General features: G+C 41.8%; 1 protein-coding gene across 1 annotated transcript; it reads left to right on the forward strand.

Moving 5' to 3' along the window:
* The first annotated feature begins 1194 nt into the window (after nt 1–1194).
* On the forward strand, nt 1195–23957 carry dvl2 (dishevelled segment polarity protein 2). The gene is made up of 15 exons (XM_085350894.1): nt 1195–1692; nt 7065–7134; nt 10329–10483; nt 15283–15392; nt 15617–15746; nt 15907–15997; nt 16088–16157; nt 16270–16409; nt 16892–16968; nt 17710–17777; nt 17863–17997; nt 18438–18569; nt 20529–20705; nt 21111–21335; nt 22704–23957. Exons 1-15 carry the CDS (start codon nt 1532–1534, stop codon nt 23264–23266), a joined length of 2304 nt encoding a protein of 767 aa, XP_085207020.1. The 5' UTR covers nt 1195–1531; the 3' UTR covers nt 23267–23957.
* Nucleotides 23958–24295: the final 338 nt, after the last annotated feature.

Genomic DNA, 24295 nt, shown 5'->3' on the forward strand with positions numbered 1-24295 from the left:
CTTTTTAACCTGTGGCTAGACAAACATTGTGCTGATATTAATTATTAATTTCTAGTTTTAGGTCATTTGAAACATGAAATATGCACTGTGTTAATAAAAAGCTCACCCTAAGCACTGTATTCTTCTGTTTGACATTGCCACCCAATTAAACATGCAGTTTGTCCCATTAGTGCCTTTTGTCACCCAGTGTCCAGGTTTCAGTTCATTTCAAGGGTACCTGTGGCTCAGGTGTGGGTCAGCAACGAATCAGAGGGTCAAAAAACAGAGCAATTACCAATAAGTGATTTTAGATATTTTCCAAAAAGTTATTTTAAATTTTAAACTATTATAAATGACTTATTGGCCTATAATTCCCCCCCCCCAAAAAAAATGTCAAAGATGTCTCTCATGAATGATGTCATGGCATTTTGACTCAGAAAGAACATTCCTGTCACTAAAAGGCTAAAATAAGCTGCAGTCAGTTTTTGGCAGAGTTACTGTTATATAGCTTTTATTTATCCGGATGCAAAGTCTCATTGACATTAAAAATGTCATTTTCAAGATCACAATTCTATAAAGATAGTTCTTGTGGCCAAAAAGGTCTGGATTCATTATAATGTAGACACAATAACGCAGATTCATGAAGACACTTGCAAAATAGGTAATTTCTTTATTTTATATATAAAGGTACTGAAACCTTCGTTACCCTTTTGCATCCATCGCAGTGGTGTTAATGTTAGAGAAAATGGTGCTTATGGACATATAAAAGCACTTTATGAATGTGTGTGACTGGGTGAATAAAGGCTCGCAGTAAGAAAGCCTTTTGAGTGTTTAACCTGAGTAGATAGGCGCTATTTAAGCACCAGTCCATTTATCATTTACAGTCTTGAAGTTTAATGCTCCATACTATTTAACCAACTGATGGAAATAAAAGCTCATTATTAAAATGTTAGACTAAAAAACAAAAAAAGTATTAAAAGAAATATTCAGAAAAATATATGAACGTGAACAGGCTGTGAATATATAGTATAAAATACCATTAGAGACGCTTTATTTATGTATGTAAGAATACTAATACTACAAGGTCGGGGGGTCTGGTTCGGAAGGGTACGTAAAAAAAAAGAAAAGAAGGGGGTACGTCTTTACGTCACACGCCGCGTTGGCTCGCAACAAGTGGTGAAAAGTTTTCAGACCCCCCCTCCCCTGTATGTTTTTGTTGGGGGAAAAGTTGTTGGGAGTTAGGTCGTGTGAATGTAGCTTCCCCGTATTTTTTCCCTCGCCTCTCGGTAACAGTGGGAATGCGAGTTTTTACTCCAGGGAAGTCGAGCTTCGAGCAGGGTTTTTCCTCCCTACGTCCTCCGGCTCGGACCGAAAATCTCGGTGGCCCTCATCGTTTCACCTCTGCCGTCTCGTTAGCCACCTAAGCTAGCTCCGCCGCCAGCTAACTGCCCCACAAAGTTATCGCTACCTCGCCTCACGGTGTGTGTATTTCTTTCGGAAACTTCCAGGTCGGCAGGAAAAGAAGAAGAAAAAAGAAACCGCAAACGTAGAGATGGCGGAAACCAAAATAATTTATCATATCGACGAGGAGGAGACGCCGTATTTGGTGAAGATTCCCATCGCTGCCGAAAATATCACTTTGCTGGATTTTAAACAGGTCCTGAACAAGCCAAACTACAAGTTCTTCTTCAAGTCTATGGACCAAGACTTCGGGTGAGCTCCAGTGATTTCTTTCCTTCCCCTCTCTCTGTCTCTAGTAGAAGGAGAGCTGTGAGCTTTGCATGCAAAATAAGGAGATCCATCATGCAAACGTGAATGTAGGCACAGAAATTTTGGAAAGCAGCCCCCCTTTTGTTGTGCTTGGATTTTCTGATCGGAGGAGTGACTTCCCAGAGCTAACGTGCGTACATAGTTGTGGGAGAAAATGCTGTTTGTATCTCTAAAACCACTCTATCCCATCTTGTGAGCAGTTGTGGTATATTTGTCGCTGGGGGTAACTTATGGTTCGAGGGAGGGTGAACATGCATGAAGCCAGCCTGTCTGGACCCCAGTCCCCCAAGCCCGGCCTTAATCAGAAAGTTGTAATGAGTGGTGATGAATATTCAAATACCAGAGGTAGCTGTGTCGGCTGGGACTTTTCTCAGAAAACATCATCATTACAATGGGAGGCATTCCCTGCCCCTGCTGCTTTTCTTTGCCCTAATCCTCATGCCTCCCTCCCTCCTTCAGTCCATCATCTGCTGAAATCCTCGCCTTTTCTTTCTTTCGGGTTTTGTCTCCCCTCTTTAACACTATGGCCTCCCAGCCATCCGTTCATTCCCCCAATTCCACACAGACACACACAAAACCTAAACTTCCTTAGAAAGAGCCGTCTCCTCGCCTCTATCAATTCAATCTTGCTGTGTGTTTTCGCGCAGAGGAATGCATGTTTGTGGTTTATTCACACAGCGAGAGACCCTTAGGGTTTCTGTTAAATACATTGTAGTCTTGGATGAAGATTTGGTCTGGGCTATTTGCCTCTTTTACTCCGTTTGGATGGCACCAGGGAGCCTGTGCCAAGCCAGCCCTAATATCAACCCGGAGATGAGGTGGATTTTTTGGCTTTTCACTGGGCTTTGACAAAGCTGGTGGGCCACTATTAGCTGTCAACAGAAGCAACATCAATATCAGATCTGTTTAAAAATACTGTACATCTGGTCTAACCAGTGCCTGTAACCCCCCCCCCCCCCCCCCAAAAAAAAAAAAAAAAAATAAATAAATAAATAAAGATTGGAAGTTGCAGTTTACCTAATGTAGTCGAGCTGTTTACATCATAGCGTTGAGCCTGGACAGTATATAAAAGATGGATAGTTTTGGGATGGATGGGCATGATTTTCAATTCTGAAAAGTGAAGCTAATGTGGAAGTACCTTGTAATAAACAGTAGGGGGCGACTCTTCTGGTTGTGAAAATAAGTCTGCTTGCATAGAAGTGAACAAAGTGATGTCACTCCAGAATTAGAGTGTTTAGTGGGAACGTTGTAAAAGTGAGGAAAAACAGGATTTGTTTTGCTTTTGATTAAGGTAGAGCCAGTGGTGTAGCACTAGTAATGCAGTATAGTGTTTGTTTTTCTGCACTTAAAAACAACGCTGGAGCACATTCGTGGCTGGAGCCTGGCCTGTGCTCTGCGTATGGCTTATTCAGTGAATCACAAATGCACAGAAGTTGTAGTTTTTATACTCTTTACCATTACCAGTACCATTTTGGATAGTAACCTCGGGGTTTATGGGACTGCTTCGTTTTTCTAAGTAGGAAATTCAAGTTGAGGGGTACGTTCCAGTTAAACATTCCAGCTGAGAACTCGGATATCTGGACTTTCATACAAATCTCTAACACAGCATTATGGTGGGGCTTTCTTGTGTTTGGCAACCTGCTGTTGTATGAGTGAGCTCAGATTTAAAAGTCTGAATTCTGCTTCTGCAGCAAATCTAGTAATGTAGAGCCCAAGCAAGTGCCAAACACTGTCGTCTGCATTTATACCCGTAGGAGCTGCACAGACGACGATGTGTACTTACATTTCTAGGGAGATGTGTGGCAGGTTATGGCATAGGTTTTTAGACTAGTATGAACACAATGATGGCCATGTTTGGCCTACGTATTTGAAACCCATATTTAGGATTTGGGATCCATCACCTAAGCATACCATACTATAGCATCTTTCTTTTTTTTTTTATAAAACAGTTTAAAAGAACTAAAACGAACACAAAGTGGTGTACATTGGAACTAAATGATAAAAATACACAAGATTGAACTAAAAATCAATTAAATAGGTCAAATAAATACAAGAAAAAGAGACTTCACCATTAAGGTGATGCTTTCAAATATCTTCCATATATATATACTAATATAATCACTTACTGTTTATTACATGTAACATGAAGAAAACATGTTACTTGATACTCTGCTCACTGACTGTTTATTTTCTATTGAATTTCCTTTCAAAAGCACCACAAACTGACGCTACCAACATGAAGTTTGAAACTTTAACAAAAAGGAAACTTTCCAGACTTTTTGGAGGTCTGTTGTATTAGTTTTAGTCTAATGTCCCAAAGAGTGCGTGTGTGTGTGTGTGTGTGCAGCTGTCATGTGCACAGTAAGATAATTGGCGAGCTTTTCAATCAGCGTGTCGGTTTATTATGTTACCTTTACTAGACTTTGTAAGTTAACTGTCAGATTAAGAGCTTGTCCCTGTGTAACTGGGTAACACATGATTATGTTTAGACCCCGTGTGCTTGTGTGTGAGTACTAAATGTTAAACGTCTCAAACAAGCCACCCTCTGGAAACTCTCAAAGACTGTATGGCCTGTCTTTAAGTTAAATTGCACTGTCTGGCATCATGCTCTCTCATTTGAATATCTCCAACTGAGTTCAGATGAAAAATTTCAAACATAGCTCTGAGTCAGCTGTCCAATCAAAGCAGGGACTTTTTCTCCCCCTCTCTTCCCCCTGCTCTCTCTTAACCAGGAGAGGAGTGTGTAATAGTGTGTGTTTTCATTTGTCCTGGGTTGAGGCCAGCTGTCGAGGAGATCTGTGTGTGTGGCAGAGCAGGCCAGGGCTGGTGCTAGGAACCTGGACCTGGACAGGGGCCATTTGCTGGGTGTCTATGGGGAGAAGAAAGGGAGAGAAGGAACAGGGTGGTGTTCACTTAGAGTCACTGGATATTCTGCTGTATACATGTGCGCTGAGAAGGGATCAGGGAGCTGTTTGAGTAAGATTAATTGTTAGAACAGCAATGCCGTGTTGAGAGTGAGGAATTTAAGGGTAGCAAGGGACTTGAAGAATGGTAGTCGGCAGGGAAAAGTTTAAGTTAATCCAACAGGACTCTGCATATTTCAGAGTTGTTTATGCATTGTATTCGAGGCATTTCAGTATGTGAGTGAAATGACTTTCGACTGTGGTCTCTTGTTTGTTTGGGGGACAGAGGAATGACGACAATCTTACTCTCTGCAGACAATTTGTGCATCTGTCCATCTGCCGTCTAGGTGCAGATTTGTGCTGAAAAAGCGTAATGGATAGGAAGAAAAAATATTGTTAGCTACATCAGTAGCCACATAGACAGGGCTCTCAAAACCTGCAGCAGATCCTCAATAGTGCCCACTACAATCCGGCTGTATGCTAGCATGCACCCACAAAACCAGCTCTCAACAGCTGCTTACAAAAGCCCAGTGGAACCTGACCAAGTCTCACACACTTAAGAGGAGGTACGCTGGCATGTGAAGCTGGAAAAAGGAGACTTTTGGAGACGCTTGAACAGCCAAGTGTCCTCTATGTAGCACTTACGCCCAGCTCGGTCTCTTGGAACTACTGTAGCTGAAGCCAAATGTTTGCCTCTCTGTAAACATGGAAGTCTTAGATGGAGGAGGGGAAAACTGCCAGACGGATGTGTTGTCTTTAAAGAATTTAGACCATGTTGGCTATTAATGTTAAGTAGCTGCTGTTATCTGTAATGGCTTTGCATGCAGATTTAGTTGACCGGGTTGTGTAATTCACAAGTAGGCTCAATGTGTTTTAGCTCATTGTGGTAAAAGAAGAAATTCCACAGTGTCTGTGAAGCAGTTTTGTGATGTTTGTTGTTAGTGTGCTGATTCATGGCTCCATGACTTTGGTGGTATTTTGGAAATAAGATTAGAAGCAGGATCCCAGTGATAAGCTTGTACTTATACTGGTGTGGAGTTTACTTTTAATGGGGGCTAACTGAAGCTAAATTAGTTAAATGTTGCTTTAATATTCATTTAAACCTCTTACAATACTGCTACATTACATTTAGATCAACTTGATCTACATTCAAGGAATCTGAGGGCAGGAAGGAGACTGACTGTTTTGGCTCTCCTTTGTGTACAACTAAGATATTAGCAAAATGACACCACGCCAACACTGTGGAAGTCGCATTCGCACTTTAAGAATAAGTGCAATTTTGTTAATACAATAGTCCGAAAGAACAAGAAAGGTGATGGATTTGTGCCAGAGGAAGTAACAGAGGCTCATCAGCTTTACTGTAAAGATCATCCTCCCCTAATAGCCTATTCAGTAAGGAGCCAGTATAATTCAGTTCAGGTTTAGTTATATAGTCCCAGTTCACAACAGCAGTCGCTCAAAGATACTTGCAGGGTTATTGCAGGATTAAGATGGTACATTGTTACAGAGAGAACCCCAACAATTAGATAAGCCCTGGTGTGTGACTACAAATGCTAAAAAAGCCAGTCCTAGGCAAGGTTTCCTCTACCTCTGCTGACTGAATCCAAAACATTTTTAATACAATTTCTGTGCCCTTGTTTCGTTTCATTTCATTTCAGAGATATTTTTGAGACTCTCGACTGGGTCACACTAGTTTCTTTCTTCTGCTGTCGTCACACTTCAGGGGTGTTTTTTGCCAGCCCCTAGTTTGGTAGTGTTGGTGAGATACTTGGATGTGTTATACAATCAATTCCCTATTATAATCAAAAACATGCAAATTATTTTATCCTTAAACCAAGTTTTTCTTATATAAAGGAATTTTTTGTACCTCCCAGAGAGGTTCTGTTCAACCATGAGTTGAACCCCTTCTTATCTCTATTGCCTTTACTCTTCATAGCAAGTAATCTGACTGGCCTATGTAGCCACCCACCAAAAACACAAAACAAAAGCCTTTAAACTCATTATCCTTTTTGTTTCATTAGAAAATGTTCCTCAGGTTTGGCCGAATGCGATCCTCCTCCCAGCCGTCCAGTTTTTCAGTGAAATCAGTTTTAATATGAGTGTGATCGACTGCAGCTGCATTGATGTGGCTGTAAGCTGATGATTTACCCAGATGGGTTTTGAGTTAACCCTGACACTTTGATTTGGTGCAGCTGTGTTGTTGTCACGGGCTCATATATTTCATGTAATGTGTCGGTAATGTAAACTGTTTAATTCCCCTCCGCACTTTCACTTTTTCCATCTATGACTTAATGTCGTTTTCAGCCCTCTTTTCTCCACTGCAGTGTACCATACAGATCACACTTATCATGATGTCAGAAAACCAGAACCGTTCAAACCTACTGAACCTCCCTGTGTGTCTCTGTTCTTCAGGGTGGTGAAGGAAGAGATTTCAGACGACAGTGCCAAGTTGCCATGTTTCAACGGCAGAGTGGTGTCATGGGTAAGAGATGATAAACTTGCTGTTTATTTTCTTTTTAAAGCAGGAGTGGAAGCTATACACATTTCCCTGCTAACCTTTCTTTTTCCATCATTTCCTCTTGAGGCTTGTCTGAAAATGTCAAGACTTAACTTTAATCTCAAGAATAAGCCTACATCATGTTTAGCCAGAGGGTGTTTGCAAAAACCACCTCTTCTTTTTCCTGTGTCTTCCTTCAGACCTCCCTCAGACCAACAGTCTTGTCTAACCAGCAGCAGTAAAATGAAGTAATTAGATTTCAGATTTTTAGCCATTAACTTTGCACAATTATATGTCATCAGAGAGTTTGCACATCTGGTCCTGGCTTGCTCTTTGGTGAAACGTTTGGAAACTTGGAACAGGAAAAAAACTGAACCAGAGTAACTGTCCACCCAGGTAAAACAGGAGGGAGCAGATTCAGCAGAAGTATGGGGAAAATTGTTCTTGGAGCTTTATCAACAGTCTGAGTCACTGGTAGTTTTGCTAGACTGTTACTCTCAGACTTCAATAAATCTTTTGTCACTTGAGAATTTTCTTACACTGAGCGCCTTGAACCGACTGTTTCTTTGCATGACATTTCCCTTTTAAACATTTAAAAGAGATTTGTCAAATGAAAGCGTGCACATTTTAACCTGGAGACAGACATGATGTCCATGTTTGCAGTAAGGCTGATGCACTTTTTCCATTTTTCTGAGAGAGGGTCCCTACAAATATTTTCCATATCATAGTTATGCTTCCATTCAGCTTGAGAGGGGTCCTTTTTGTACCATTTGTTTTACCCCGTTATGTGTTTTAACACCGAGGGCAGTAGAGATAAAGCTCTTATCTGCTTTATATTCATAGGTGTTTTTGTGTTGTTTCCTCTGCTATTTGTGTAAATTGAAAGTTTACAAAATTTCCATCCATCCACCTTCTGCCTCTTATCTGGGTCCAGGTTGTGGGACAGTAGTCTAAGCTGAAATGTCTAGACTTCCCTGTCTCCCTGACGTTTATTCTAGCTCTTTCAAGGGGGACAACGCAGGCAGTTTCAGGCCTGGGTCTAATCCGGGGCCTGCTCCCACTAACACATGCCCAAAACACTTCACCAAGAAGCATCCAGGAGGCATCCTAGTCAGATGCCTGAACAATCTCAACTGGGTCCTTTTTGTGTGGAGCATTAGCAGCTGCAGTTTGAGTGCCTCCTTAACTACCAACTCCACAGTCTATCTTTAAGGCTGGGCCAAGCCACCCTTTGGAGGAAGCTCACTTCCTTCTCCTTGTATCTGCCATCTCGTAGTTTCAGTGGATACCCACAGCTTAGGGCCGTAGGTCAGAGTAGGAACGTAGATCGACTGGTAGAGCAGCGGCTTTGCTTTCAAGCTAACTCTTACTTCACCACAACAGACTGATATAGCATCACTGCTGACACCACACCAGTATACCAGTCTCATGCTCCACTCACACCTCAGTGACCCTTTAAATTACCCCACTTGGGGCATCCCACCCCTTTCCAGCTGAGAACTGTGACCTCAGACTTGGAGGTCCTTATTGTCAAAGCACAAACTAAATGCCTATTATTAAATTTACGCATTTACATCAATGTCAGCAAAAACTCAATACTATAAACAAGATGCTATATTAAACTGGCTCTCATTAAAAAGATAGTTCATTATTTTCTTTGCCAGGTAATTGTCAAATCTGGCCGGGGTGGCTGCAAGTCCTTATAAAGCTTTTATCTTAAATACGTATTTGCTAATAAACAACCTTAAAAGTTTTAAATGGTCTTAAATTCATTTTAAATGTGTCTTAAATTTTTTTTTAGTCAACTCGCAGCTAAAATGTTGACCAGCAACATAAAAATTTTCACTCTGTCTACACATTGATATCCTACAATGTGACTGCATTGTCAAGCTGAGCTATTTTGGAACAACTGGACCCCCGATTTAGAAGGCGATATTAGCAGGAAAGCATGCATCACAGTTGTTTACATGCAGCAATGCATGACTTGGCCATGTGCAAACACATAGAATAGTATTAGGCGAGAAAGTCAAGTTGAAATTCTGTAGCCGCACGGAATTTAACATATGCAAACATTTAAATGAGCATATCGAGATAGAAAAGGCGTTTTTAAGTTTGCCAAACAAATTCACAAAGGAAGCAAATGTTTCTCTGATTGTGTTAACTGATACTCGAGCCGAGCTGCACGCAGCGTGGCTTGTTAGCAGTTATAGCACAGCGAGTTGCCAGGTACAGCTTTCATACTTTCCATTTCTCTTGTAGAAGACCCAGTTGTTGTACTCCACCCTGCGGGTTGCATTTAAAAGGAGACAAAACACTGAGACTTGGCCCAGATAAGAAGGACAGGGGCTGGAGCATCTGTTAAGTGCATAAGAACTCAAAGAGAGGGAGAACAAAGCTCAGACACCAGAGGGACTGATATGCGATCTGCACAGAGAGATGGATGAAGGGATCCCAGAAGATGAGTGTTTCACAGTTACGTAGCCATTAATGGAGAGCAAAAAGCAGGGAGTGACTGGATAAAGTGGGCGAACGTCTCTGTGCACATGCTTGTGGACATTTGGTTGAGTTATTTTGACAGGAAATACAAAGCATGTTTATATGAAGTCACTGAATGCACCAAACTTCCCAAACTCTGGAGCTCATATGAAGTTTATAATAAGAAACGTTATGTGTGGGCTCTGCAGTGATGTAAGAAGGCCTGGACTCCGCTCTCTGTGTTTCTATGGTCCATGTAATTGGAAGCTATATGCCATTCATCCTAATTGTTGATGTGTGATACCTCTCTCTCCCCTTGTATGTGTGTGTGTGGACACTTTTGTTGTATAATGAAGAGAGACAGGTTAAGTGTAGGATAGCGTTTCAGTTTGCCCTTGAGACCTTCGTCTGAAAAGAGTACAGTGTTTGTATGTGAAAGTAATTGACATAGTACCCGTTTTTCCTCCCTCTGCCCTCCACCTCCTTCCTTCTCGTCCTTTCATTCCTCTTCTTTTTTTTCACCCTCTCGTCTCTCTGCCCTCTCTTACTTTGTGCCAGTTTCTCACCACTCCACATACTTGCCTACTTTTTTCCTAATACTTTCCATCCTGCTTCCCTCGACCTTTACCTCAGATTCTTTCCTCTCTTTATTATTTTTTTGTGTTGTCTCTAAATCTTTTATTTTGCTTCCTTTTATATATCAGTTGGTATCTTCAGACACTCCAGCAGCAGAGCCTCCAGTGGCAGTGGTCCCCCCTGTGGAAACAACTACCCAGCCTTTGCCCCCTCCGCCACCCCTTCCTCCCCCACCTGCAGAGAGGACCGGGGGCATCGGGGACTCCAGACCACCATCTTTCCAGTAAGCAACACACACACACACACACACACACGTGAATCATGAATCATTTACTGTGTATTTAAAGTGAGGGAAATGATTATTTGATCCCCTGCTGAAGTTTGCAAGCTTGCTCACTTATCAGGAAATGAACAGTTTCAAATTTTAAGGTAGTTTAAGGTAACATCAGCGAACAATCCTGAAAAAAACACTGCATAAAAGTTTTAAACTGATTTGCATGTCACTGTCATGAAATTAGTATTTGATCAACAAGTAAAACTTAGTACTTGGTGGAGAAACTCTTGTTAGCAAGCACAGCTGTAAGATGTTTCTTGTAGTTGGTCACCAGGTTTGCACAAATCTTTAAATCCTTTCTTAGCTGCCCCATGGCAGCTCAAAACTTCAGCTTCCTCCACAGAGTTTGTATAAGTCTGAGGTTTGAAGACTGGCTAGGCCACTTCATGATTTCCTGCTTCATCTGTAGCTGCTCCTTTGTTGCCTTGGTGATTTTTTGGTCATGCTAGAACATCCATCCATGACCCGTTTTCGGCGTTCTGGCTGAGAGAAGGAGGTTCTCGTCCGTGATTGTATATTACATGTCTTGTTCATTGACATCCTCGATGCAGTGAAGTCATCCTGTCCCCTTAGCAGAAAAACAGCCCCAATAATGGTTCCAACTCCTGAACTGCAGGGATGTGCTCAGCATTTTCCTCCTTTCAAACACAGTTGGTTGAGATGATGTCAAAGAGCTAGATTTGAATTTTACAGTGTTTATTTATCGGATAAAATAAGTTAAATGTCACCGTTATTATTGTCCGGCTGGAAACAGCGGAGGTGTCCAAATTCAGAGGCTGGGTCCACCTGAGGACCCGGCCTTCGTGGTCTAAGTGGGTCGGGTAGACCGGAAATGAGCGACCGTGAAATTGGACGGTCTAGCCTTCAGAACTACGTCACGAGCTCTCTCGGTGGAGTGAAACTCTGCCGTCTGCTCCTTGCTATCTAAAATATAACCGGACGCTGGCGTACATTTTCGACCATCTCACACTTCAGTTTAATCAGTTTTCTGTCTGACGTTTATTCAGCTGTGTGAAAACCGCCGGAGGAACCCTCCCGAGAGATTAATAAAGTTTTGTTTAATCTAATCTAATAATTTTAATCTCAGCCAAACCGATTTACTCACGAACAAATAAAACACTGAAAAAGCCAAACAATAACATGTTTAAGTTATTTAAGTGACTTATATATCATGTTTATCCTGAGTAGTGAAAGACCGCGGGGGTTTATAAACGATGTGCCGGGAGTTTGCTGTTCTCGTCAGCTCAAGTTTACACAGCTACATTCTCGCCTGAAAATATGTTGAAAGTTTATTTTGTGACCCAGAAAGAATAATTAGAGTAGTATTAAAACTAAGTAACTGCAGTAGTAGTAGCCATTGTTGGAAACTGGAATTGCCTGGGCCTATCTGGGGTATGGTTTTTAAATTTTGTTGTCCGGGTGGAAAATCGGGAGATTTTCGGCAGGGGCACTGAAATTCTGAAAGACATGCAGTTTGTGGGGATAGGTTAATTGGATAATCCAAATTGCCACTAGGTGTGAATGTGCGAGTGAATGTGAGTATGAATGGTAGTCTGTCCTTGTGTGTTAGCCCTGCGACAGACTGGCGACCTGTCCAGGGAGTACTCCGCCTCTCGCCCTATGACAGCTGGGATTGGCTCCAGCACCCCCCGCGACCCTGAAAAGGATAAGCGGTAGCGAATGGATGGATGGATGGCACTGAAATTCGGGATTCTCACAGAAAAATCAGGAAGGGTGGCATGTATGGATGTTGTGTGCGCTGCAGGATTTCATTGCATTGTGCTCAAGTGTGTTACCAGTGTTGTTCTTAGCGACTGTGATCCCAACTGTCTTCAGGTCATTAACAAGCTGATCTCATGTAGTTTTGGGATGATCCACCACTTTTCACCCATTGTACTTGAAGACTTGCAACACACACCTGTGCTCCTCCTATAGTTTTAATTAGAAACTGTATATTTACCTGAATATCTCACACTCTCAGAGTATCAGGTTTACGCACGAATATGTGAGCTCATTTGAAACTGATCTTAGCTGGGACCGCCCTTGTTATTGACACAAGGAAAAGCTTTCAATCCCTGAGTAGACAGATCTGATTGAAGTGTTCCCTCACACAGTTTGAGTATGTTTTTTGCCATATTCAAGAACTTCCAGTGTGCTTTGAAATGTTGTGAAATGTGGTCTAGTTGGTTTGGATAGTTGGGGTTACTGCAGAAAACTGTAACATCACATTAAGTTGATATGACAAATGTGTCAACAAACAGTTTCCTAGTGATTATTCTTGTTTAACACTGTTTTGGAAAGATCTGCTAATCGCAGTGAACCAACTGGTTTCTCACTTTGTTTGCTGTCAGTTCCTGGGCAGGTATTCAACGCTGGGTTTACCAGAACCTGCATTGAGACAGAGGCTACCAAAAACATTAGTTTTGAGCTGAAAAAGCAAAACGAAGAAGTGAATGAAGCTTAAAAACTGTCAAGCTAATACAAGTCTTTAGAGCAAGAATGAGATCTCATCTTACATATAGTCATTTCATTTTTTAAAACAAACAACCAAAAAATCCATGCGCGCGCACACACGTGTGTGATTAGGACAGCTTTTAAAAAAGCAAAAAACCAGTATAAATTTCAAAATAACTATTTATTATTTATTTGTATTATATTATGTCATATTGTACAGCTTGTACATACATGTACGAAGAAGGTTAAAGTGGGACTTCACAGGTGGGCAAGCTGTAAGATCAGGTGTAGCAAAAATGTGTATCAGTGTGGGCCAAAAAATCAGAAGTGGTTGCACACTGTTTTGTATTGGGATATCCAGTAGATCTTTGCATTATTGTACATAAATCATAGGTCAGCTGTGATGAACTGCTACTCTGATATTCACTGCTCTTTGTGGATCGAGCCAATTGAACTCAACAGGATATAAACAGATGATTCAATAGCTGTAGGGATGATTTCTAACACCTGGGCAGTATAAAGCTAATCAAAAAGGTAGAATTCAGTGAGTGAATCTAATCAGCGTCACCAGCTTAGATATACATCGATGTTTGCTGCCTTTCATGTAATCTAATATTGATATTGATATGACCAATCCAACATTACTGAAAACTATAGTTATAACCATAGTCCATCCTTTATCTTTATAAAAAACCAAGTATATCTGCACACTGCTTTTTCACGAGTCATTAGTAAGGAAGTAAAGAAGAAAAAGTAAATTAGTTATTTGTTTCCATAATATGTTTGGAGCTAGACCGACACCTTACTGCTCATACGTGACAATCTTCAAATGAAAGGGTCTCTGGTACCAAAGAAAAGGTTCAGTTTAACCAGCTGTTTTTATGACTGGGTGGTGTCCGGGGTACTGGATGCTGATGTATTATCAGTGTAGATATAACACCAAGCTATGAGAAACTGATTTTGGGGGAAAGTTCTTTGTTTTTTTTGTATGTTAAAAAACAATCAACCAGCCATTTAATTGTGGGTCTCATGAATCCAGTGTTAGTTGTGCTTTTAAGTTTTTATAGTGTGGACAGTGGGTCTGAATCTTAAAAGCAAACTAATTATCATTCAGTCTGATTGTGGTTGTGTTGATGTACACACAGCTTACAAAAATGAAGAAATCCATGTGAGTGGTAGAAAAAAATGAAAAGCTTACTGTGTGATGTCAATAAAATTACAGTAGCTCTAATGCACAGTGACCATGCCGTGCTTTGTGTCTTCATGTGTCTTAAACTTTTTGATCATTGTAGGAAAATGTGCTAATATTGGACCAGCAAAGAGATTGTGCTGTTCTATAGCCTTCACTGCAATAAGAGACAATGTAATACATAGCAGATGTCATGTCCAAGGCCTGATTAAAGTGACACGTACCTGACCGACAACTTTAATGTAAGCAACATTAAGCACATAATGCTAAAAGTATGTATTAAAATGTTGATTTGGTGTTTAAAAGGGAACAGTTGTACGTGTGTTCAGCTCTATATTTGTATTCTTAGACTCACAGAGTAGTCTGACAGCATCTAAGGAGCCTATACTGGGCCTTGGTCCTTCTCAGGACACTTATTTGGACAATTACCAAGTTGTTTTTAAATAGCGTGATATAAATATGTAAATGTTCTGTAAATGTGACAGAAAATAAGGAAAAGAGTGAGTAGTTCTGTTTAACTGAAGAATAGTCTAGAGTTTGACTAAAGAAATGGACTGATATCAGCTGATTCTAGTTTATTACTGATAAGGATGTCTCTTGGGAGATAACAGCAAAATGTCTGCAAAGATGGCAATGAGATCATTTAGAAAAAAGGCCTCTTTTGAAGTTTGTCCAGCAGAAACACTGACAGGCTTTTCTTTTGACTGTTCAAATGTCCTCCTGAAAATATTACAGTTCTCTAAATAGCAAATTGGCACTTATTTTCTTTATTTATTTGTATGATAATTAATAAATAATATAAATACTTGTATTATGTGTCAGATTCAGTTAAGCCCATTTTCATTCAGAGGAAGCTGTTAGAAATTAGGACGAAAAAATAAAGCATAGATATTCGTATACAGCAGCAGGCAATACTGCTTTAAAAGAACAGGTAAATTAAGGAAGGGCATGTACTTTCTAGCCTACTATAATTGCAAAAATGCATAACATAAAAAACGTATGTAGTTAGAAATGCCTTTTATGTTGTAAACACTGATTAGTGCAAATCCAGTGTTGAAATCCAGTCGTGCTCTAATTCCATCTGTAATTGTGCTTATTTTTACAGTCCCAATGCAACAGGCAGCGTGGAGACTTTGGACGACCAGACTGAAACGGAGTCTGTAGTTTCTTTCAGGAGAGAGAGGCCGCGGCACAGAGAGAGCATGGAACAACACGGTGAGACACTCGTGCACACAAAAACAATCCTTTTAATACTGCCTCCTATCAAGATTTGGCACGTCTATATCTCCCAGACACTCAATACAAGTTGATATAATCAGAGAGTTGCTGAGGAGTGAGGAATGTTTGGGATCTATAGGGAAACCCTGACTTGCACAAACATGAAAAATCATGTTGATTATTTTCCTGTTGTCTTTGGGGACTCTCGTGCGGCATCTCAGGCCCTCGTATGAACGGCCAGAGTCGTCTGGAGCGCCACCTGGCAGGATACGAGAGCTCTAGCACGGTGATGAGCAGCGAGTTAGAAACGACCAGCTTCTGCGACTCTGAGGACGATGACACGATGAGCAGGTGAGAAAGCGATAAATGTCGTATGTATCCAGTAGGTGATGGAACAGGCTAATGCGAGAGAAGCTGTCCCTTAAATTTGTGTTGACCTCCTTAAGAACCAAGCCTGTTAAAGGTTTATGAGATATTTCTCTCTCTTGACCTTTCACCTTTTGTTGAACAGGTTCAGCAGTGCCACAGAGCAGAGCACAGCTTCGAGGCTTCTTAAGCGACATCGTCGACGGAGGAAACAGCGTCCCCCACGTCTGGAGAGGGTGTGTGCGCACGATTTACTTTGTGCAAACAGATTAAATATTTTGGTCACGTCAGTGTCTGTAGTGTAATGTTGTCATTTCCTGCTCCAGGCCTCCTCCTTCAGCAGTGTTACAGATTCCACGATGTCTCTGAACATCATCACCGTCACTCTAAACATGGGTCTGTACTCTCCTCATGCACCTCATGAACCTTTAAACTTATATCTCAGATTCATTTTTCTTACCTAATGTTCACCTCGTCTTAACATTATTGTGATTTCTCAACCGTACAGAAAAGTACAACTTCCTGGGTATCAGCATAGTGGGTCAGAGCAACGAAAGGGGGGATGGAGGCATCTACATTGGCTCCATCATGAAGGGAGGAGCTGTGGCTGCTGATGGACGCATTGAACCTGGTGACATGCTGCTGCAGGTGAGGAGGAATGATGGCTTTTTCCTATATAAATGACGATGTCTTGATTTATTTAGTTTTTTAAATTACTGCTCGGACAGCTGGTTTATCCAGGAAATACCAGTGTGGTTGTTTGGTTTTGAGATCTGCTGGGTCTCATTTCAGGAGCTTTTCTAGTGGGTGATCCAGTCCAGATCAGTGCTTGTTCACTTCAGTTGTAATTCATTCCTTGTCTACATGAACACATCTGTTTCTCTCTAAACATAAACAAAGGAAGTATTTATGCATATGAATGCAACTGGTTTTTATTTTATTTTTTTGTTCCGATCAAGAAGCTAGAACTGGGAAATTACTGACATTTTTCTGTTGAAAAGACTTTGATTAATCAGCTACCAAAACAGTTGGTTGTTATTCTTCATCATCAGCATCAATAAATAATTCATCTCCACTTATGAGTCTAAATAAACCTTTTTCTTATGCCTCATTATCCCCTCTCCTCCTAGGTGAATGACATCAATTTTGAAAATATGAGTAACGACGATGCAGTGCGGGTCCTGAGGGAGATTGTTCACAAGCCAGGGTATGTTGTTTTTTTTTTTTCCATCTGACTTTTTAGATGATATATCAAATGTTTTCAGGTTTTGTCTTGTCAACAGGTAGTAAGCTTTTGTTGTTATCAGGGATGGGTGGTATAGTCTCAAAATTATATCATGATATTTAGAGAAGCTATAATGATATTTCTGAGAATATAGGAAAAGTTTACTGAACAGCATTTTATTGATGCTTGCAGTTTTATTAAGGCAGCAGCATTTAGAAGTGTAAGTAAATAAAGGGGATTTTCCTTCTTGTCCTTCTGTGATGTTATATCTTGGGTTGGGCTTTAATCCAGCTTCTTAAAGTCCTGTTTCAGTAACTTTGATCCATCATTTGCTCTTCTTGTCTTATGATGTGTAGCTAGTGAGCGCTCCAGTGACGCTGTGTGGAGATTTGTTTAAATCGCACGTCGCTGCTAGTATCTCCTTCTTCGTAGCCTTGTGTTTTTTCCTCAAGTGGTGAAAGGTGTTCGTTCTCTCCACCTTCAGTTTTCTTGCATATTTTGCAAAGTACTGTGCTTTGGGAGGTTGTAGAAGTATCTGTCTTTTTTTGTTTTGTTTTATTAATAAATGATCATTGGAGGCTGACACACAGCTCTCACTCTCAGACATGCCCTGCCTTGTCTTGTTGCCATGTGACGTTTTTGTATCGGGTAAATCTTCACCCCAGTATTAGCGTGGACGATGTGATCTGACCGTAGTCGTGATGTTTGCGTACTCTTTTCCAGGCCCATCATCCTCACAGTGGCAAAGTGCTGGGACCCGTCTCCTCAGGGCTACTTCACTCTGCCTCGCAGTACGTACAGCTCTGCCTGAGACACAACACACGGATCCATGTTTGTGTCAGTAACTGTTTCCTAATTGTTTTCCTCACCCTGCAGATGAGCCGGTCCGACCCATTGACCCTGCAGCATGGGTCAGTCACTCCGTGGCCATGACCGGGGCTTACCCTCCCTACCCAGGCAGTTCCTCCCTCAGCACCATCACGTCCTCGTCCTCCGTCACCGAGACTGAACGTAAGCGTCTTTGCGTTCACCCTACTCTATATTTGCTCCTTTATAATATCCCCTTTAGTAATATCAGCCTTTTCATGGCTGTGTATTATTTTCATAAAACTGTCCTTCGTGTCTAGTTGTCTAGTTTCATATCCAGACTCGTGATATTCAGTCTGAATTCAGTTCATTATTCTAAAGTATCTCTTTCCCCTTCTTCAGTCTGTGTCCGTCTTTGTCTCCCACCGACACTGGCACAGGAGTCGTCTTTCACATCTGTCTTTCTGCTTTTGTCGCGGCTGTTGTGTGATAAATGACGTCTGCTGCTTTCCTGCTTTTGATCTCTTTGAAGTTCCACTCCTTGCTTTCTTGTTTTTGGCCCCGTTCTGTTTTCATCTGTCATGCTTTCTTGCATGTTTTTCCCTCCTGAGGTTTTTCCTTAACCATTCTTCATCCTTCTCCAGGTTTTGATGACTTTAACTTATCACTGCACTCTGACATGGCATCTGTCGCCAAAGCCATGGCCTCACCAGAGTCGGGTCTGGAAGTCCGGGACCGCATGTGGCTTAAAATCACCATTCCCAACGCTTTCCTAGGTAAGACAAAAAGTGGAAACGAGGCAAGAGAGACTACACTCGTTCCATGAACTTTTTGCGGCTCACAGGACTTTACAGGGCAGGCATTATGTTCACAGAATTAAAACCGTGTGACTTGTGGGAGGAAAAACCCCTCAAGTACAAACGTGAATGCCTGTTTTGAATGAAAACATGTGTTAAATTGGAATCGCATGCAGCTGAATCACAAGGGATAATTACTACATGTTTGTCTACTTTGTGCTTTTTGAAATGAAAATTTGGTGTTATATTCAGTCTCTGATTTTATTACTTTCCCCCCTAACTTCTTAATGCACTCTAACACAGCAGCTTACAGGCACACCTCAGGCGTCAGGCAGGTTTTTTTTCAGTCAGAGGTGTTCATTTCACCTGGCTAGTTTTTGAGCTTGTCGTTTTCCTGCTAAATTCCTCTTAAAGATATTTGATTTATAAATAATCCGCTGGTTAGATTTCCACTCGGCTACTTTAGATGTAAGCCAGAAGTAAGCCCGGCGGTGTTGATGTTTCAGTTTCTCCACATAAATACATGACTCAGTGGTCTGCATCCAGCACTGGGAACCCTTCACTTTAAAACAAACTCTCAAACAGAATGCAAGCAGTGAGGTTACAGACATGGGGAAGTTAAATATAAGGAAGTATATTAGGAATAAAATGTGTAACCACACCCAGCCAGCTGTGTGGTGTGGTACATTTGATGGCGGTGTTGCTTTTGTTGCTCTTCACTGCAGCTGTTATGGTGCTGCATTTAAAGTTCAATGTTTTTTCTCAAACTCAATCTGCTGTTTCTCAAACTGTCTACAGGCATAACATCAGATATGAAAACATCTGTTGTTTTCATATTGATGTGGCCTCCAGAGGGAGACAAACAACATTAATGAGTTAGTGTCTTTATCTAGTTCAATCAGTGTGGTAACTACGGCTTAACACATAACCTGAATTCTAAAATCCTCCGCACATATTGACAAGTTGAACTGAAAAATTCAAATTTGTATTTACCTATTGATTATTTTACACATCAAGTAATCTATCAAGTCAATCGATTAATGGAGTAATAAGATAAGAAACGTTTTTGTCTTATTATGGATCAACTGCTCCTTCTTGTTTAATTACTGTTTAATAACGGCGCCGCCTCTTTGCTCCTCGCGGTGTGTAAACAGACTCCGGCTCCACATTAAAGTGTGCCAGCATCATCATCCCTGCAGCAGTGACCTAATGTTAAACTTTTTATTCACACTCTGCACCTAAATATGTTTCTATTGCGAGTCTGTTTTTAGTCACAAATGTGGGTGAAATGCTCCCGTTTACATGACTCGATAAATCGTCGCACTGAACCATTAATCTCAGGTCCCCTTTTTTTGTAACAATGTTGGGTTTTACTGTTATATTTACCGGCCTGCGGCGCTCTTTTTCAAATTTTTCCTTCTGTGTTTACTGGTGATTTGAACAAAATTCCATCATGGGTGCAAATTTTAGTGACTGTTAAGCCACATGACGAACGTGACGCTTAAAACAAAAGCATTCACAGGGGATGAACATGAAACATGAACTGGGATTTATGATTATTTAAAAAACATATGTTAATAACTGAGGTATGCTCGTGCAAAGTTTTGCACGAGAGGGAAAAAGGTCCATGCAGATATATGTATGGTATGTTCATTATAATAAGATGTTCTTTAATTATCATTTTCATTTAGTACGTTTTCTGGTTGTAGTAGGGGCTCTCACTGGGATTATGTTTAGAAAAAGAGTCATGTGTGAAACAAATCTTTTTATGTGAGCACGCACTGAGCCTAGTGTGTGTTTTTGTTTTGCTAGTTTGTTTTTAAAAGATCAGTCAAAACTCTTTATTTCATGATTGAATTTTATTACGAAAACCTGGCATCTATGGGACAAAATGTTTCTTAATGATGATTAGAATGATTTCTCTGCACCCCTCATCAGGTTCAGACGTAGTTGAGTGGTTGTTTCACCACATCGAGGGATTTCAGGACCGCCGTGAAGCCAGGAAGTACGCCAGCAACCTGCTGAAGGCCGGCTTCATTCGTCACACGGTCAATAAGATCACATTCTCCGAACAGTGCTACTATGTATTCGGAGACTTGAGCGACTGTGAGAACTGTGAGTGGCTGCAAAACCCTGACATCAAACACTGAGCAACACATCCGACTGCTGAGTTTTATCCTTAATCACATTTTGCACATGGGCACTGGTGGACGCACCGGTTGTAGAAGGGGTTAGACATTTGACGTCATAGTTATCAAAGGATTCTTTAATGTCCTGCCATCGCTAAAATGAAATCTCAGGAAAGAAGACCAATCATTGTCCACCAGCTGCACCATATCAACGGTTCAGATGTAGTCATCTTTTTTTCGGGTTTGGTGCAAGAAAAGATCTTTTCACGTCAGATGTTGATATTTGAAGCCATTCATCATGCAAACCTAAAAATTATTCTCTGTTAGCTGTAAATCTTGAAGGAACATTTTTGCACCATTATTCACCCTCTCCCTCGTGTCTCCCACACAGATATGGCCAATCTGTCTCTGAATGACAACGACGGTTCCAGCGGCGCCTCGGACCAGGACACCCTGGCCCCCTTGCCGCTCCCTGGGGCTTCCCCGTGGCCCATGATGCACACCTTCCCCTATCAGCCATACCCAACACATCCCTTCTCCAGCCAGCCGCCTCCGTACCACGAGCTTACCAGTTACAGCTACGCCCCGGGCAGCACTGGCAGCCAACACAGCGAAGGTAAGCGGAGAGAAATGTTCTTTTATCCAGTATTTATTTTTAGAGTGAGATGCTGTAGGTGAGGCCGCTGTGAGCAAACTCTTCCTGTTTGAAGGGCCACTCCAAAATATTACTCAAGAAGTTTAGCTTTTCATGACAGAGCTACATAGTGTGCTCTGACATTGTGTATAATATATCCTGTGGCTCTTGATGACTGTACACAGGGCTATTAATCATGGATATAATATTAGAAAATACAATAAAACAGGACATATGAGCCTATTGCTCAATTTCTAACATTTCAGGATTTTCCTTGGCTCAGATGGGTCATTTGAAGATGACAGCACATCCCTGATCCATGTCCACTAACTGCAATAAGTCTGCATTATATTATTTTCTGCCCATTTAATGAATAAAAATGTCTGAAGCTGAGTAAATGACGGGCTTTTAATAAAACATTTTACTGCTTTTGGCCTAAACCTCCTTTGTGTGAGCCAAAAGTGCCTTCATGCATGAGAACACTGCATTTCCACAAATTAAAGTACACTACCTCTTAGACTGGGATTCTGCCTCCTCCTGGTCTCAGACGACACATTTTATCTTTCACGTGTAAGATGAATGTGTTCACCACTACACCAGAGACTCAGGAGAGCGTCTGTAGCATCTGTGATTCAAAATTCGGCTATTAAAAAGTGAAAAATCAAAATGAGCAGCAATTCCTGTTGTGCAAAGGAGAGAGGATAGTTGCATATGTAGAGTTAAAGGTTGAAGACATCTGCACACAGGAGTTTGCAACCAGCCATTGCCAAAGACTAGAATGCTTCAGCCCACTCAATCGTTAATCTTCACTTTAATCAAATACAAAAGAAAATGATGCATTTTCTTGAAATCTTTGTTTAAAAGCATAAACAGCACAGTCTGGTGGCTGTACCCAGTCATATGCAAAGTGTTAGGGCCAATGGTTCCATCGCCTGCTGCTAGGACACAACTTCAATGCAAGAGTAGTAAATTTAGATCACAGTAATAAGTAATATCATAAATGAACCACCTCCTATGAACACTTTTAATTCAGTTTTTCTATAAATAAAACTGTAGACAAAGGCAGCTTAAGTTTGCTAATGTGTCTTCGTCCCATGTGTGTCCTGAGGTGCATCTTTACTGTTCTGTCTGAGCCATCACACAATCCATGCAACTAAGTTGGTCTAACCCACCTCCACCGGGGGGCAGCAGTCAGCTGTGTGGAAAATGCTAAGAAATTACACAAGAAAGACTTCACAGAAAAGTGTAAATAATTTTAGTAAAACTGGTAAATCAGCTAAGCAGTGTCATCAGAGCTCAGATTTGTTTGACTTGTTATCAAACAGTATTTTCTCTCCCGTGTTGCTGCAGGGAGCCGGAGCAGCGGCTCGACGAGAAGCGAGGGTGAGCGGCGTCGCAGCAGTAAAGGCCCTGGTAGCACTGTGGGCGGAGGGGAGAAATCCCCGTCCGGCGGTGGTGGAGAAGGTGGCGGGGCCGACTCGCGCTCCGGCAGCGGCAGCGAGTCTGAGTACTCGACGCGCAGCAGTCTGAGGCGCGGCCACGGTTCAGCCGCCCCCAGCGAGCACAGCCACGCCTCCTCCCAACGCTCGCATCATCACCGCATACCCCAACCGCCCCACATGTCCCCCTACCCGCCGGGAATCCTGCCGTACAACCCCATGATGGTGATGATGGTACCCCAGCATCCACACCCGGCCATGGCAACCGCCCACGGCCTTCAGCACACGCAGCCGATGGCGGCAGCTCCCATGCACCCCGCGTTACCTCCACCTCCTTCCTCCACTCCTGGAGGACCGCCTGGTGCTCCGCCCACTCGTGACCTGGGTTCCGTACCCCCAGAGCTCACTGCGTCACGGCAGTCGTTCCACCTGGCCATGGGAAACCCCAGCGAGTTCTTCGTGGACGTCATGTAGTTTTTTTTCTCTTCCTTGTGTTTGGTGTCCGTTCATGTGAAGTTAGTGTTCCCACTTGTGTGGACGAGGATCTGATGGTAGCTTATTGAACTCGTGTGTGCCTGTTGGAGTCAGGGCGCTTGACACTAAATTTGGTCGAACAGGGTTTTAAAGTAAGAACGACGATAGGACAAATCTCAATTGATCTATGTAGAAAGTTTAGCTTCTCTTCTTCAAATCCACTACAGAGCGCAGCCTGTTTTTATTTTTCAGGCCTTAACCCAGGAGGTTATTGTTTCCCTCCTACAGAAAACTGTACAATATTTAGCATTTGATCATTACACTCCTTCAAACACTCACTTAATATTTTATCATGGGAAGACCCTTCCAGTTCAGCCACTTGCCCTTGAGCTGCCCATCCAGAAACAACTGAGACCACAGTTTGGCACTAGAGGGCGCCAGGCACTCAGGCCAGATTCATTGGCTGCACAGGAGCAAATCAAGTGCCTTTCCATTATTATTTACGTTTTCACACTCCAGGTACAGCAAGCATCTTTTGTTTCAGCATTGTTTGACAGTGAGCCCCTCTGTATATATCTATTACTCCTGTGTATATGCAACTCTACAGACCAGCAAACTGTAATGTGAAAAGAAAGAAAGGTCCAAAAATGTCAGAAGAACTTGTTTTTAGTAATCACTGTCTAGGCCTAGTCATGAGATAACTCTTGTTGTGAGGAATGCGGGGTGGGGGTGTTTTTTTTTTTTTTGTGTCAGGCTGTAGAGGCTCGATGGTACTCGTGGCACTAGACGTCCACAGCGGTACTTTTACCTACATGCAGTGTATATCCTCAGTAACTGTGATCCAAATGCCCCAGCTCTCCATGCTTATTTTTATGTTACTGACTCGCATTATTCACCCGTTCCTTTTTCTATGTGTGACTATATAAATCATGTGTAACCCAACTAACTATTAAGGTGCTAAATGAAGAGTCAACATTTCAGAAAGCTGACATTTATAGTGTCACATTGCTTGATTTCATATTGCCACCT

Source organism: Diplotaxodon limnothrissa, linkage group LG3 (assembly GCF_057381915.1).
Source record: "Diplotaxodon limnothrissa isolate DT_005_m linkage group LG3, D_limnothrissa_male_GT1.1, whole genome shotgun sequence".
NCBI classification, from domain to species: domain Eukaryota; kingdom Metazoa; phylum Chordata; class Actinopteri; order Cichliformes; family Cichlidae; genus Diplotaxodon; species Diplotaxodon limnothrissa.

What these genes read in the sequence shown, in the direction of transcription:
- dvl2 (XM_085350894.1), top strand. Translation starts at nt 1,532, where the DNA reads ATGGCGGAAACCAAAATAATTTATCATATCGACGAGGAGGAGACGCCG. An exon ending in TCTATGGACCAAGACTTCGG is followed by an intron (nt 1,693 to 7,064) that starts GTGAGCTCCAGT and finishes TCTGTTCTTCAG; the next exon opens with GGTGGTGAAGGAAGAGATTT. An exon ending in CTGGTGACATGCTGCTGCAG is followed by an intron (nt 16,410 to 16,891) that starts GTGAGGAGGAAT and finishes CTCTCCTCCTAG; the next exon opens with GTGAATGACATCAATTTTGA.